This window comes from Phoenix dactylifera, chromosome 18 (assembly GCF_051530095.1).
Source record: "Phoenix dactylifera cultivar Ajwa chromosome 18, Ajwa_hap1_PhDact_Kaust_v1.1, whole genome shotgun sequence".
Lineage (NCBI taxonomy): Eukaryota > Viridiplantae > Streptophyta > Magnoliopsida > Arecales > Arecaceae > Phoenix > Phoenix dactylifera.
In genome coordinates this window covers 17,775,038-17,791,203 of record NC_143207.1, presented here as the reverse complement: position 1 = coordinate 17,791,203, position 16,166 = coordinate 17,775,038, and the positions used below count along the sequence as shown (strand labels likewise).

Sequence of the window (16,166 nt, the reverse complement as noted above, 5' to 3'; positions counted from 1 at the left end):
GAGGCAGCATTAGTACATTGTTATTGCTTGACTATTTGTTTGTTCTGTTCATGCACTGATTGTTGCGTCACACCGCATAAACTGTACGTACATGACACTGAACTTTTTCCATCATCTACCTGCAAAATTCCAAGGCCATTTTGTCACTTGAACATAGAGGTTCGATTTTGAAGGTACTTTGTTTCAACAACCTTTGCAGCTTTGTTGCTTCTTGGCTGTAGGGTCACATTCATTAGGGTCCATTTATACAAGTTACTGCAAATTTTATGGAACTTTTCTTTCAAAATACAAGTCATCTGTAGCTTTACCATAAGCTATGGACTCCATTATTTTCAATCAACCTTTAAAATTGTATTGCTTCTGGTATTCTGAAAATTGCACAAACGCTACTTGTCAAGATCGTTCCAGCATGAGTTACCAAACATATGCCATGAACTTAAATTTCAATAAATAAAATATCTACTGGAACTTTTACATGGCTGAACTTTCACTGCTCCAATATATGCAACATTAAGTTCAAATTGATCAAAAGTTAATTTATGTTAGATCATAAGGCCTGCAATGTAACTGTTTTGAAAAGGACTAGACGGTGATCCAAAGCTACTTTGGAAAGATATTTAACTTTACAATCAGGAAGAGAATTTAACCAAGTCCCCTTGCACAGGGCTTGGCCCGTCCTCTCCCAGATTCTGCTACCACCATCTCGCTTATTGCAACACATAAATTAAGGGCCCCGGAAGCCTATGTTAGAAAGACTGTTTTGAAAAATAAAGTCTTCGAACTCATTATTGATATCTTGATCCTTCATAAATTTTTTTTGCCACCCTTTTTCTCCGACTAACAAAAGATACAATTGAAGTCCCAGCAACTATGGTCAGGATTCCCATGTCAAATTCACCAGAGAATTCCATCCGCGGCGGCTGTCTTTCCTTTTAATCAGTTCTTGCATGCACAACAATCAACAGAAGGGTGGGTGATTGATCAGTAGGTGTCACTCCATATAGCGCTTTGGATGATTTGGAAAAAGAAATCAACTTCACCCATACAAGTCTTCCATTTTCAGACGGTGTCCCCTCTTTATATGATGCCTACTTTTTGTTTGAAATTTGGCAACTTAGGCCATATTTGGGAGAGTTGTTGGAACTTAGAAGTAGAGCTTTTATAAAAATCTGTTTGCTGTTTGGTAACTATATTTTTAAAGTGTTGTGGCACTTTAACATGTGTTTGATAAACAAACTGAAAAAATAATTCTGTATAATAAAATTATCATAAAGGATATTGCATAGTATTATACAACAGAGCATAATAAAATATAACATATATTAATACATAAATGTACGATATAGTATAATATTACTGTAATGTAAAATAATATTATTATAATATAGTAATATGATGTTGTATAGTATAGCATAATAGTAATATAATTATTAAAATAAATTATTTTTTTATAATATAATCTTTCAAAAAAATTTTTTGTGTTTATCGTTTTTTCCATTCAGATGTAGGATGATGCTATATCATTACCCCCAATCACCCAGTTGGAGATTGAAGCTGCAATCAAGTCTCTTCCAGATGAGAAGACACTTGGAATTGACTGGCGGGTTCCCATCTCCATCCTTCCACAAACTTTTGGACACTTGTCAAGAATGATGTGAATGAAGTATCTTCCAAGATTTTTGGATACCGATTGAAGGTCTTGATCTCTAAGCAACTGATGCCATGAAACCTTCTCACTTCGGCCTATCAGTCTTTGCACAGCTCTCTACAAAATTATAGCGAAGATCATTGAGACTCGGCTTAAAACAGTGCTCCATTGGCTTGTTCAGTGGAACAGGGTGCATTCATTGATGAAAGTTATTGCCTTGGATAATATTTTACATTGCTTATGAAGCCTTCTACAACCTGGAGCTTACCTCGAGCAGATCGAGCTTGATCTCTGTTAAACTAGACATGGAACACGCCTGCAATATGGTGCACCAGGATTTCCTCAAAGAAGTACTACTTTAGGAGGGATGGACGTTCTCTACTCGACAACATTCAGTGAATTGTGAGAGATTATAGTAATTTTCAGACAGTGCATGCCTATCGGAAGGTGAATAGGGTCGCCGACTGGGCTGCTGCCTATGCAACACAGCACTTCGGAGAGGTTCTCTGCACACACCAGGTTCCTCCTCTACAGTTATGCTAGATTGTGGCTCTTGATTTGCTGGCTGCATCTACACCAAAGTAGGATGAGCAGTTGTTGTACCAAAAAAAAGAAAAAAAAAAAGAAAAATGAAGAAGAAGAAGAAGAAGAGTACTCCTTTGGCTTCAACCATAGATGGATCTCATGAAAATTTGCTTTAATGATCAACATCACTATTTTGGAATTACTTGGGTCTTCTATTGGGTTGCGCCAGGACACTCTACCATCTCCCTCTATCTATTTGTGCTTTGTTCCAATACTCTCTCAGTCCTGGATACCATCTTCATAAAAATCAACTTGCAGAAATTTGATGGTTGGGTTCAGCACAAGGCTATATGGGCGTCTCAAGTAGAGGATGTTGGATATCTTGGATTCATATGAAGTCCCATTTTTGTCGCCCATAATATACCTCATGTTCTTCCGGACTTAATTTTGGTCAACCCCAAAGTTGTATCTAAAAAAAAAAAAAAACACGGACGGCTGCTTTTCCATTGCCTATGCATGATTCCGTTACTTTGACATGTTGGAATACTATAATTTTATGTTTTCTAAATATATATAAAATAATTAGACTTTTTTTTTAGTATATATAATTTTATGATATAATATATATATATATACACACACTGCAGATAGGTCGGATCGATTTGTTTCAGTATTAGGTTAGGATTGGATATATGAATAGAGGAAATAATCACGTGCGAAATTCGTATCTTTTAACCTAACCTAAGGTCGGCCGGTATATTATTGGGTCTAATTTGAATTAATAAAAAATAGAACTGCTCCCATTCAACTCATGAATAAGAGATGTATTAGATATAATATAAATTATTTTATTAATAAAATGATGAAGTATATTCGTAACGCATGACATCCGTGATACACGCAGTCCGTGAACACGAAAGCATCTTAATCACAAAAACCGTCAGCATCTGAGAGGAAGGTTCACGGTAACTCCTTAGAAGTTTTTTTAGAGTTCTCAAATTGACCAAAAAGGCTCAATTTCAGACAGAGAAGGAGGTTGTTCTCCATAAGAAAATGATACCCTCTCGAAGCCAGTCTTACTCCTACCAGTCTTTTTTTATAAAAAAACCCCCACTTCTACTTTATTCTCCTCTTTTTCCCACGTGTCGGTCAAACAAAATAAGTAGCTGAAATTAAAAGGCTAAAAAGCTTTCCCCACTAATGATTAAGTTAAAAAAGTGAGGCTTTCTTGTACTCTTATCACCCCTTCCAGCTTTCCCCAATCCCATTGCAAGCTTTACAGCCATTAAGAGGGATCGAATAAGAATAAGAATAACATCAGCGGCAGTACCAGGAGAGGAACCGGAATAACAATGGAATAAAGTCCAAGCCCCAGCTGTATCCTTGCATGGATCCCTTCTGCTTTTGGAATAATATCCCGTCTCCAGCCATTACTCGGGGTCTTGCTTTATTCTTGCTTCTTCTTCTTCCTCTTCTTTGAAGGTAGTGTATGATGCATGAATAAATGAAATCCTGATTTCCAAGCAATCTTGAAATTTAAACACGCCTTTTTTAAGGAAATACGCGTTCTAATCCTTCGTCAAGAAGGCTGTCCTTAGTTTGCATTAATTTTCGGGCCCTTTTTGGAAAAGACAAGCAACCTTTGCTTGAACCGTTTTCCGTGTTAAAAGAGATCGTTTCCTTCTAACCCAAGCTTTTCTATTATTTCGTCATATGGTTATCTCCTTCCGCCCCGGAAGTGGACAACAAGAAGAAGAAATTGAAGTCGGTGAGTAACTTTGAAATCTTCTAAAGAGAGACGTGAGAAAGGTGGAGACCGTGGAGTCGGTGGTCAGAGGATAGGCGCAACCGAACTAAGGGCTCGGCTTGGTCTCCTCCCGCCGCCGCCGCCGATTTCTTCTTCCCGATATCGTTCAAACCCTTCTTGCTTCGAATCTTCGCTGCACACCTTGAAATTAGCCTTCAATTTATAGTCCGGTCCTTCACGATCTTCTGAGATTTTCTTGATACTTTAGGTCGATTTTCGGTGGATTTGATTGACGAATCTTGCGCGATTTTGGGGGATTTTTATTAGATTTGTAGGGGTTGATTGATGGGAGGGCGGAGCTCGAGAGAGGCGAGCCCGAGGAGCTTCCGGTCGGCAGGGTCGTTTCAAGACCGGAGCTACTCGCAGGAGCAGTATTGGGGCCAGAGTTATCCCTATGAAGCGCCCGGGCATCAGAATTACCCTCCTCCGCCCCAAAGCTATGGTGAGCCGGAGCAGGCCTATCCACCTCCGTCTTCTGGTTTCTCGCAGCCATCCCACTCGCAGCCGTCCTACACGCAGCGTGCTGGTGGGTCTCGACCGAGGCTGGATCGGCGGTATTCGAAGATAACCGACGATTACAATTCCGTGGAACAGGTAAGCTATGGAAAGTTTTTTCTCTTGTTGATCTCAAGAAATATTCACTACGACATCATGTCTAAAGTCATTACACTTTGTGACATGGGATGCCTTTGCCGATGCACATGCGTTAATCTATCTTTGTTCCGATATGAATAACTTTAGAATCCTAAGAGAAATGATGTTCAGAAGGATGCCAATTCTTCTTTGAGTACGGTTTTCTGTTCAGGATTTTTAGAATGGTTCTTTTGACATCTTGTTCTGGTAGCTTTTAAATGAAACAAAGTGGAAAGAAATATTCATTGATGGTCTTGCAGGAGTGCATGAGATATTGCTGGATGATCTGTGATTTTAGGCAATGCCAGAACCATGGGACCAAGCAACAAGCTCAGGAATCAGCTGGATGCATTTTGTGTCAATGATGTTCATCATCATGTTAAATGTCTCTAGGATTATGTGTAGATAGTTGGCCTCATAAAACTTGTGCAGTAACTTAAATATCCTACTCAGAAATATACAAGAATAATACGAGACTAAGTAGGTGGAAATCGAATAGTTATAGAACTGCTAGACATTTTAATATATCTAGAAGAAAATGGTATGAAAAGACTTTGAATCAGTAATTTATTGTGTTCAGATTCTCTCCAGCTCAGACATGAGCCGGAGAGGGCTGGTTCTCATTTCATGACCATTTATGATTGGATGGGGCTTACGCATAGGCTGCCCCATGTACTGCATGGAGCCCATCCAATCACGACCATCACGGCCATCATGTTCTGTCCATTCTCCTTTTGATAGCCTATTAGTTTTCTTCTTTCAGTAAACTAAATTTGATTAAGAGCATCCACGTTGGTTGTCTTCATTGCTATCTGATAAGTTTTTGTTGACAGGTTTATGTAATCGTACATGGAAACTGCTATGGGGTTTTTAAGACTATTTAAAGTCAGATCTTATCTGAATTTTGTTGTTCCAAAATTCAGTAATAAGCAACTAAAAAATTGAGAGAAAAGGGTAGTTGCAGAGTTGCGTAAGAGGAAGAGGAGGAGAGGACTTGAGGATTGAGAGAGAGAGAGAGAGAGAGAGAGAGAGAGAGAGAGAGATAGATAGAGAGAGAAATGAATTCGATAGAGCAGCATGGCCTCAAAAGATGAAAATGATGCTTCTTTCTTTCATAATCTAAGATATACACATGGCTTTGATATGAAGCGAAGTTCATTTTGTGAAAAGATCGCTCATCTTCCTTCCTTGAAGGGACTTCTTTGGGAACAGTGGCAGCAGGATTACAAGGGTTTTAATATGAGGATTTAAAATGTTGTGTCTTGAAGTTTCACATAAGACCCATATCTATTTTTTTACCCATATTGGGGCATTTTCAACCATCCTTAACTCTTATATGTACATCAGAAGAGACAAAATCTAGGAGGACAAGAGTTTGCAGCATGCTTAGAGTGCTTTTTCAAAATAAAGGCGGCTGATTGAATGAACCATTTGTAAGCAGCTTTAGCTTGTATTAGACTCAATAATCAAGCTGACCTGAGCTTTGTAATATTTAATGAATCTTATGTAAATAAAAAAGATAGAAAGAAATTACTGAAGTTGGGTGTCCTTACCTAGTGCTAGCGAGTTGTCTCAATCTATGTTGTCATGTTTGTCTTTTTGAGGATCCTTCCTGTTCTGGCAAACCAAAAGGATTGACATGAATTTATGACATCATTGTGGGGGTGTAGTTAATTGGATTCTATGTATGAAGTTGGATGAGGTAATGATGAACCAAATATTGTCCTCTATGTAGTTATGCCATTCAACATATTTCGTTATTCTTTCAAGGATATCATGGTTCTATGCAATTGTACTCCAGTCTTCTTGTTAGTTTTAGTTTAATTTCATGACTTGAAACCAGCGATTATAGTGTCACAGCTATAATTTGCTAACTTACTAAGCGGTGTGTGCTTATACTATACAATGTTGAGCAATGATTAGTGGCTCTGAAAGGTTACTCAATGATAAAACTCAACTAGTGTGGCTCTTCATGCAGCTTTCTCTCACTGACAGCCTGCATGGCATCGGTTCAAAGAGAATTGGAAAAAGTCGTATCAGTAACATTGATTGAATGAAGTTGTTTGGTCATGCTAAAACTTCTTAATAATGTTTTATGATGTGTTACAAATTACAACATGTAATCAAATTCTGATGCCAAGGACAACCTAGTTGAATTGTATTTAATATCCAGTTTTAACTAGCTTGTTGCTTTTTATCTAATTTAGATTATGAATTTGCTTATCCACAGGTCACTGAGGCTCTTGCACAAGCTGGCCTGGAGTCTTCAAATCTTATTGTTGGTATTGATTTCACGAAGAGCAATGAGTGGACAGGTTACTTTTCAGTATTTATACACTGAATATGTCCCATGTTACTTACAATTCAACATTTACGCACTGAAGTTGTCCCATATTAAACATATTACATACCTGACATATTTTGATGATCAGGTAAATTATCATTCCACAGACGCAGCTTGCATCACATCGGTGATATTCCAAATCCCTATGAACAAGCAATCTCTATCATTGGACGAACCTTGTCAGCATTTGATGAAGATAACTTAATCCCATGTTTTGGGTTTGGAGATGGTAAGTTTATTTATTATGAGATACTTTCTAAGAAAATCTAAGGAAATTATTAGTGTTTACTTGAATTAGTGTTTACTTGAACATTTTCTATCTTTTGGCAGCATCAACACATGACCAGGATGTCTTTAGTTTCCATCCTGATGAGAGACCATGCAATGGTTTTTCAGAAGCCCTAGCACGATACAGAGAGCTTGTCCCCCATCTGCGATTGGCTGGTATATGTACTGCTATTTAATATTTTCTGGCTAAGACCATGCTTGGCAATTTGATTATTCAGTTGTTAGCTTTTCTTTCCTCCCAGGGCCAACCTCGTTTGCTCCTATTATTGAAATGGCTATGACCATTGTGGAACAGAGTGGGGGACAATACCATGTTTTATTGATAATTGCTGATGGGCAGGTATATCGCCTTCAATTTATCTCATTTTAAATCATGCTCTTTCACATATATTGTGAGTTCTGTGTATAGTCTCTGTAGAGAACTCGAGAAACTTAAATTTAATACTGAATTTATGACCAAATAATAGGACACAAAACAAGATTTGCATATAGTCCTCTCAAAATCTGTACGCATATGTGCCTTTGTCTGTTGGTTTTTGTTGAAAATGCTTGAACCAAATTTTGTGAATATACACAAATCAGTGAAATGACCAGAGAAAATTGCATATATTGCTGAAAATGGGCATGGTAGTAGTTTCATTCTGCAACATGCATAATTTCTAACATAAGTTAAAGAAAAATATTTGGAGAAAAAAACTGCGACAAATCCAGATTTAGAGACTATTGCTTATGGTGTAATAGTCATTTGCTAAGAATAACTCATTTCTGGTTAGTCAACGCTGATAAAACTTGACTGCAAGGCCAGAATGAACTTCAAGGGGCTGAATATATATAGTGAGACTAAAGGTGGATATCATTATGTTCATGTTATGATTACTAAGTTGGTAATGAATACAATAATTGTATAGAGATTTAAGAGGATGTATCTAGTGTTCTTGTTTAAATATCATGTATTCTACCAAATTTAATTGGCGAATGAATTATCAAATCATATAATACTACATTATCTGCTGTGCCTTGGTATAAAAATATAAATAGAAGCCAAGATATTTTACTTGAGGCTTTGCATATTCCAGAATCTGTGAACTTGTTCTTAAGCATATATTCTTCATGCCTAAGTAGAATTTAGGTTAAAAAGTGAGTAGATTTTATTAACATGAAGTATACGAGTAATAATCTATTTATATAATGAAGATAACTAGAATGAAAGAATTTACAAACAATGGATTTTTTATTAACATGCAATGTCTTTTCGGTGTGACTTCTTTTATCAAAGAAAATTTAATTTTGTATATGTTGGTTGTCTATATCTGAGTTTATTGTGTTTGATGGAACAAATATCCTGCTGCTTGTCTTTCGCTCATTTCATATAGATATTTAACTAAGTCTGTGATGGTAGTCATGTATTCATGTTGCCCACTTGGGTCATGCCAAGCTACATGTCTGCATTTGTGTTTTATCCTTGAGAGTAATTAAATTGGGTAATCCTATAATCTGCTTAAAATTAATTAGGCTTGCCCTCTTGAAAATGATGGCTGGTACAGGTTACAAGGAGCGTAGATACTGAATTTGGACAATTGAGCTCTCAGGAGCAAAAGACTATTGATGCTATTGTAAAAGCTAGGTGATATTATTCAAATCCTACTGATTCCGTTGTATTATTTCTAGATTTATCTTGTCGTTGTAATATCAACTATAATGATGCCCTTAACCTATGGTTGTTGATTGGAATGAGTTATATTTGATATCACGGTGATAAGCTGTCGCAGCTTGTCTGGTGTGTACTGTACAAGTCAGTCACTAGTAACAGGTTTTTCCCCCTTCCTATAAGTGTTATCCTTACCATGTTTTTTATGTTGCAGTGAATTTCCTTTATCTATTGTTCTCGTCGGAGTTGGAGATGGCCCTTGGGACATGATGAAGGAATTTGATGATAACATTCCTGCCCGATCCTTTGATAATTTTCAGGTAAGACATGGAGTTGATATGAACTCTTGACACTTACTGCTATATTTCATCCCTATAGTAGCTTGTAATTTTATGAAGTTGTCCTTCCCCCATCCAGTTTGTAAATTTTACGGAGATAATGTCAAAGAACATGCCCCAAACCAGAAAAGAGGCAGCATTTGCTCTTGGAGCATTGATGGAAATACCTTCACAATATAAAGCGACATTAGAACTGGGAATCTTAGGGTATGGACACGAACCCCTTTAGCATGCGAAGCTCTTTTTATCTGTACAACTTTATTACTTACCTACTTAATCCGGGACATGTTTTGGTTTCTGTTGCTGATAAGCAGTCGTCGTTCAGCAAGGTCTCCAGAGAGGGTTCCTCTTCCCCCACCTGTTGGAGGTTACAGTACATCTTTCTCTGGCTCTAAAAGTTTCCAGTCAACCAGTTTCCAGAAGAGTGCACCACCTTATTCTGGATATGATACAGCACCTAGTGCAGCTCCTACTGCACCAAGTGCAGCTCCTACTGCACCAAGTGCATCATGGGACAATCAGGTACGTTATCTAAAGGACATACAAATTATATTCCCATATGATCTTCATTAGTCCATCGAAATATTCCACTTTTGTACTGCTAAGAATGTTTTATGTTGATTGAACCTGAAGTAATGGGGCTACGGGTCGGTTGTTCAACCATTGTGTCAATCAGAAATAAACCACGATGTCACCAATTATTAATTAATTTTAAGTAAAAAGTTATAATTATAAATATATATTTTATTCTTTTAGGCATTCTCTACTAATTTTTGGCATCCTTAATCATCAAGAAACATCACATCTAAACATGATATCATGGTATCATAAAATGGAGCTCTAATAGTTAACAAAATGGCATCACTCCTGAATCTTTTTAAAATTTGAAGATTCTAATAACAAGTATTACTCATCCAAGATATCAACACTGACCCTTTATGGAGTTAGTAAATAAGCAGACATTACATTAAACATTCGTTCTAGGACAAAATCGGTATGTGAAACTGGGAACACATGAATTTGAATTCTGGGCCTTCTGGCACCAAAAATATAACAGTAAATCAAGAAAAAAAAATCCGAAAACACATTCTAGTGACAATCTTAGTTAAATCTACGGGTTTATCCAAGAAAAAAGTTAAGGTTTTCTATTCTAAACCCATTCTCGCAGAAAAAACCCAGTATCTGGTAGCTTTTTCCTCTCATCTCCTCCAAATCCCAGTTCCGCAGAAAGAAGGGAATCTTTTCTCTATCCCTGAGGTGATTTCAGTTTTCCAGAGATAAAAGGGGTACTGTCTACTGGGTTTTGGAGGGCTTGAGGTTTTAGAGAGGGCCATGGCCATGACGTCCTTTTACCTTTTGTGTGATTTCTATTTTCTGATGGAATGGGGAGGCGGTGGAAGATGTTTCAGGCTTGTGAGGGACATGGATGCTATGACCCACTTTGTGGTCCTCCTTGTCCTTGCTCGTGGCTGGAGAGAAGTGCCACCTGGCGTAATTGTGATTGGCTGATGAAGAAAATGGGGATCTTATATAATTTATGAAAACTGCTCGATCCTTCCAAAACCAAAATGGTTATCAAAATTCACTGGTTTGACCATGGGTTCAAGGCAAAAATAAAGCGGTTTCCTATGAAAATAGGTTTAGGAGGTTAACTGGACCAGAAACCTGACTCCTTGATGGTTCAACCAGTTCAACCAGACATTCGCTTCTAGGGTTACATCTCTGGGATATATTATGATACCAAATATTAGACCTTGTCAATTGCTCATTAACTGTTTTCGTCCCTTCCATTCTTTAATTAAAAAAAATATTTTCTGAAAGCTCTGCGAACTACTATATTACTTTGATCTTTTGCAGCTTTGCCCTATTTGTCTTACAAGCCCGAAGGACATGGCTTTTGGTTGTGGACACCAGGTGAAGTCTTTTGACATTCTTATATCTTTCGTTGCTCGCTAGTTTCATTTCATGTAAAATCATCTCAAGGCAATGGCTGAACCACAATTAGTTCTCTGCACAATTTCCAAATAATTTGATTCTAATAGTTTATAATGAGACTACAAATAGCAGAGCTTATCAATTGGGGAAGTAATTCTTATTATTGCTGTATTTATTTTGCTTAAATTGCCTCCTTGCAGACTTGCTGTGATTGCGGCCAGAGCCTTGATTTGTGCCCCATCTGCCGAAGTCAAATTTATACTAGAATAAAGCTTTATTGACGTGGTCAGCATTTGTGGCAATCATGCTGCTGCTTCCGACGAGCAATGATGGGGGCTTCATGAACACTGTTTGGGGTTCCGGTGTCCAAATGGCTGTGTTTGAAGTAGTGAAAGTTGTTCATTTATATTTCGGTACAGTGTTGCAGCATCGTAGAATTTTGTACATAAATATCCTTTTGGGCCAAAATTTAGGTTAGAGAATTCTTCTCTTTTTTAAATTGTTTTTGTTTATGGTATTTTACATCTGGAGGTTGCATTATCTTTCATGGCACTAATAGCATTCTTTGTTTGGTGAGCTGTCTTTATCGTTAGAAGATGCTTGTTTGTAACATATTGGCTGGGATTCAATATTCTAGTTGACTAAAATAAAGGAGACAATTTTCTAGTTCAAACTGGGTTTCGAATAATTGCTGACAAGTCATTTCCTGTGGGTGGTGTTCTTCATTTCTGCCAGTAAAAATAAAGTTAGGAAGTTATCGAATCAAAGCTAACTCAAGCTGATAAACCTTATCTAATCTAAGCTAATTCAAGCGGTTGCATCTCTCGTTTATGGGTTACAGAGCTCGCCTGAGGTTCCATTTCCCTGCCTTCCTGTGTCATGTGGTTTATAGATTGTTCTGTAATGCCAATGAGAAGTTACAAATGTTCCATTTCCCTTTTTTGTCAAACTTAAAGCGGTCCTCTACTTCCCGAACGGGTTGGCTGGCATTAGAAGTTTGTCCATGTAAGCCTAAGAGAAAGATTCACACTGAGACGAGTGCCTGGTTACTCTGTTGACATGCATTTCTTTATTCATAAGTATACTTTATTCATGAACATACGAAAACGTTTAACTATTACATAAGTTGATCACTAAATGCGAAGATATCTTTATGATATACATAAGTATCCCCTCATCCTCGTTATTGTGATCTTACGATAAACTGGAAACAGTGTTAGAAGACGAAGGAGCGATCCCAGCGATCTAATATTTGTTTTGAAGCGTGATCTCAAACCATTGGTTATCGGCCTCACACCTTTGATTGCTCAAGCACAGGCATGGATTGGTGATGAGAGTGTTCCCAGGATCAACATCCAAGCACAAAAGACTGCCATCTGCTCGCTTTGTCGAAAGATGCGGTTTGGCGCTCGATGTCACCTCCCATTCGGAATCAGAAGAGCAGACGACTCCGAGCCTCGCCGGCTTCCCTGAGTCCACGGCTTGGAGACAGAAATACGTGCCCCTCACCATCAAAATCTTTTGCGGCGTGTAGCTCCAGGCATCAGATTGGTTGCAAGGACCAAGCTTCAATGGCTCATTTAGAGATTTGCGAAGGACGCAGGAACGAGTTGATGGATGGAAGATTACATTGGAGGGGTGCCTCACAGCAGTCACTGAACCCGACAAGATTTCATGATAAAAATGCAGAATGTTTTGCATCAGCTAAAAGAAACAAACCGCATACGACTGCATCACTGGATTGAGAAGTGTTCACAATAAAAATGCAAAATATTTTCTATTAAAAGCTAAAACAACAAAGAATATAAAGCTGCATCACTTGATTCAGATTTGAACAATCGTACTTTCACAGCATACCACTTGGAAAGTACCTCTACTAGGAGCCTACAAAGCAAAGTTTGTAGACTCACTCTAAAGCCAGAACAACCGAATAAGTGTTTAAGAAGCTTATGTAAAACATTTTGTGTCATCAACATTTCCAATTGGGAAGAATTATTATCTTTTTTTTTTGCTTTTTAAAGGTTGAGATATGAAAAATTCATGCCCATAATGAGCAAATCAAGCTGCCCTCCTCTCCAAAACTTTAAGCTAAAGGAGAAAGGCTGATGGAGCAAGAGCTTTCCCAAAACTTTAAGCTAAAGAAAGGAGTTGATGAAACAAACTCCATACAATGCATCCGTCCCATCAGGTCAATGCACATATTTTGTGAGGGCTCGGTTGGAGTCCTCTGTAAATCTAATGTTGTTATCGTTCTGGCTGTGCTTATGCAATTTGTTTGGCAACAAAAAGGAAATAGACAAAGAACTAGAGGAAAGGAGCAGTTTCCAAAACCAAATAATTCTTAAGAAATAAGAAGAAGATGGTGAAAGCAAAGATCATTTCATGAGATCGCTTTTTCTTTTTCTTTTCTTTTTTAATGGAATAATTCATGGCGTCAGGTGCAAAGACGTTTCAGATTTATACTGATATGTTTTCTTTTTTCTTTCTTTTTTTTATTCCTTCTTCTTAAGAGGAAAGATGGGTTACCCCATCACTTCATTTCAAAAGCAGATTTATACTGATAATCTGAAACAATTTTCAATCTAACCGTCGAGCTATCTCTTTTATCCTAATGATTAAGAGGAAGCTCATGTAGTTTTAAATTAACAAAAACTAAGGGCAAAAGAACTAAGAAGAATGAAGAGAAAAAAGAAGGGGATTTCTGGAACCTGTTTGCTCAAAGTGGGTGGTGAGTGGTGCAACGGGGAGAGCCGTTGTGAGAGGAGGATTTTGGAGCAAGAATTCTGAGCAAAGGATCATCAGAGGCGGCAGCACCGAGAGTTTCATGTCTGCCTTCTACTTTTTGGGGTACGAGAAGACGCAACTGATGAAGTGAAGGCGCCCAAGTCTTGGCACCAGTGGATAAAGAAAAAAAAGGCAGTTGAAGGATGGTTTGAAAGGAAGGCCTGGTTTCAAAGCTCCACCTTGACTTCATGTGAGAAAACTACTACATGCCTTCTATTGCTCATATTATAAGTTCCTTAACTTGAGGGGTTTATTTTGTCCCTTTTCTAATGCTCTATCCTCTATGGAAGACTAAGGGACCATAGAAATTAAAGGAAGAAGCCTTCTCTTCTACTTCATGCTCTCTCTCTCTCTCTCTCTCTCTCTCTCTCTCTCTCTCTCTCTCTCTCTTCACTCTTTTGTATGTAATTATTGCCTCCGATTGGAAGAAAATCAAGCTAGTTTATGCATAAATCTAACAAGACAGATTCAGTGTCTAAGCTTCCTCCTAGTCCTAGAAGTACCCACGGGGTTGTTTCTGGTTCTCTTTTTTCTATGTAATGTTCTAGGACTTTATTTTTCTTTTAGTGTACTTGTTTGTGGGACATTTAGCAAGTACATAGAAAAGAAGAAGGAGAAAAGTTAAGAAGAATTAAGAGAGATTTAAGAAGAAGAAAAGAAGGGAATCCATGAAATCCACCATCATAAATCAATAGGTCATAATTGTTAGTAGTTGCAACCCTTTTCCAGCTATGTAAATTGACTCTCATTAATACCAATGCTAAGCTGTTTTTAATGTAAATCATAGGCCAAAATTAAGGGCTTCAAATATTCCTCAATTTCTGAAATTTGGAAGAAATATTCACTAGATTATTTTTCACATGTGTGTAGTCCCACACAATTGTAGAAAGACCTTGGGCACTTTGAGAGGACCAACAAACCTAGTTAGAAACTTCTAGCCAACCCTTTTGGTGAGGTCTTGGATCGTTACATATGGTATTAGACAATATCATGCTTTTGGCCTATAACAACTAAGCTAAGCTGAAAGGTATCATTTAGCTTATTTGGCTCTGTATAAGTACCTCGGATCTCTCCAGCATATAACTAATGTGAAACTAAATAAATGTTAACATAGGCCTTCACATATCCCTGTAGTTTAAGCCCTGATATTCTTGCCAAGTTAAGGATTCAAATCTAATCACAAGTTCAATCAAATTCAATTACAAAAACTATGATTGGCCCACGACCAGTCTCAAAAGACCCTTGTTGTAGTATTTTCTAGTCCACATAGGCCGTGAGATTCGCTTTAATTCTATTTTAATTATCACGCTTCTTATTTTAAATCACAAGTTAGAGACGTGGCAACTATTGCATACTCGTAGTGCTTTACCCCACACATATACAAGACATCCATCACGATATCATAGTAGAATAAATATATTAGTTGAACAAAATCAGAGCAACTAAAATTTCAATAATTAAGAAGTTCAAAACTAACAAGAAACTTCAAAAATTTTATTCACAAGAGTCGATCTAATGTCAGCCATTCTCCAATTGTTAAAACAAAAAAAAGAAATCCATAAAAATGTTTCTACTACTTAAACTAAAAAAACAAATACTAATTCTAGGTTGTGCTGAGCATTCTCACACTTTTACAATAGTATCTAATCAGCAATTAGTTTTTTTGGATCTATAAGAAAAGAAGAGACCAAATAATGAGCTCAACAATCCAATACATAATGAATATCTTAACTAGATAATTCAAGTAATAATTTAAATAAGTTTTCATGCTGATACTAAGCATAGAAACAAAATCACTATATTTTAATAAGACAAGAATATCTAGAATTTTTCTAGTCTTCATTTTTATATTCATAAGAATAACTTAAAATATCATATATCAACTTAATAGCCTATTAATTATGACCATTCTTATACCCTATAGTTTTATTAAAAAATCATCTTATATCTTGTAGAGTGGGTTAGAATACCGCACTTATGCTCATCAAAATACTGTACTTATATCTTGTAGAGTAATAGGCTAAAATACTACACTTATATCTTATGGAGTGAACTAGAATACCGTACTTATATTCATGGAGTAGGCCAAAATGCTATATGTATATCTTATGACAAAACCAAAATAGTGAGTACCGACACAACCAAAGTACACTTAATTGCATTCTTTTCCTGAAAAATGAGCATACGTTTGAACATTAATACTTGTTTTAAAGAAA

At 37.1% G+C, this 16,166-nt stretch overlaps 1 protein-coding gene and 1 pseudogene across 3 annotated transcripts; one reads left to right on the top strand and one right to left on the bottom strand.

Moving 5' to 3' along the window:
• The first annotated feature begins 3,360 nt into the window (after positions 1 to 3,360).
• LOC103719831 (E3 ubiquitin-protein ligase RGLG2-like) lies at positions 3,361 to 11,839 on the top strand. 2 transcript variants are annotated; one of them, XM_008809254.6, is made up of 12 exons: positions 3,361 to 3,655; positions 4,248 to 4,574; positions 6,844 to 6,928; positions 7,046 to 7,186; positions 7,288 to 7,401; positions 7,488 to 7,585; positions 8,790 to 8,869; positions 9,108 to 9,213; positions 9,311 to 9,438; positions 9,546 to 9,753; positions 11,089 to 11,145; positions 11,367 to 11,839. In XM_008809254.6, exons 2-12 carry the CDS (start codon positions 4,266 to 4,268, stop codon positions 11,445 to 11,447), a joined length of 1,407 nt encoding a protein of 468 aa, XP_008807476.2. In that variant the 5' UTR covers positions 3,361 to 3,655; positions 4,248 to 4,265; the 3' UTR covers positions 11,448 to 11,839. The 2 variants fall into 2 exon arrangements, with proteins under 2 accessions (XP_008807476.2, XP_038987356.2); XM_039131428.3 differs by having other exon boundaries at positions 3,380 to 3,655; positions 3,913 to 4,574.
• Positions 11,840 to 12,227: 388 nt separating this feature from the next.
• On the bottom strand, positions 12,228 to 14,119 carry LOC103719832 (uncharacterized; annotated as a pseudogene). The gene is made up of 2 exons (XR_015974744.2): positions 13,875 to 14,119; positions 12,228 to 12,821 (listed from the first exon to the last, which is right to left on the bottom strand). The product of XR_015974744.2 is annotated as an uncharacterized LOC103719832 (transcript).
• Positions 14,120 to 16,166: the final 2,047 nt, after the last annotated feature.

What these genes read in the sequence shown, in the direction of transcription:
- LOC103719831 (XM_008809254.6), top strand. Translation starts at nt 4,266, where the DNA reads ATGGGAGGGCGGAGCTCGAGAGAGGCGAGCCCGAGGAGCTTCCGGTCG. An exon ending in CCCCCATCTGCGATTGGCTG is followed by an intron (nt 7,402 to 7,487) that starts GTATATGTACTG and finishes CTTTCCTCCCAG; the next exon opens with GGCCAACCTCGTTTGCTCCT. An exon ending in GTGCATCATGGGACAATCAG is followed by an intron (nt 9,754 to 11,088) that starts GTACGTTATCTA and finishes GATCTTTTGCAG; the next exon opens with CTTTGCCCTATTTGTCTTAC.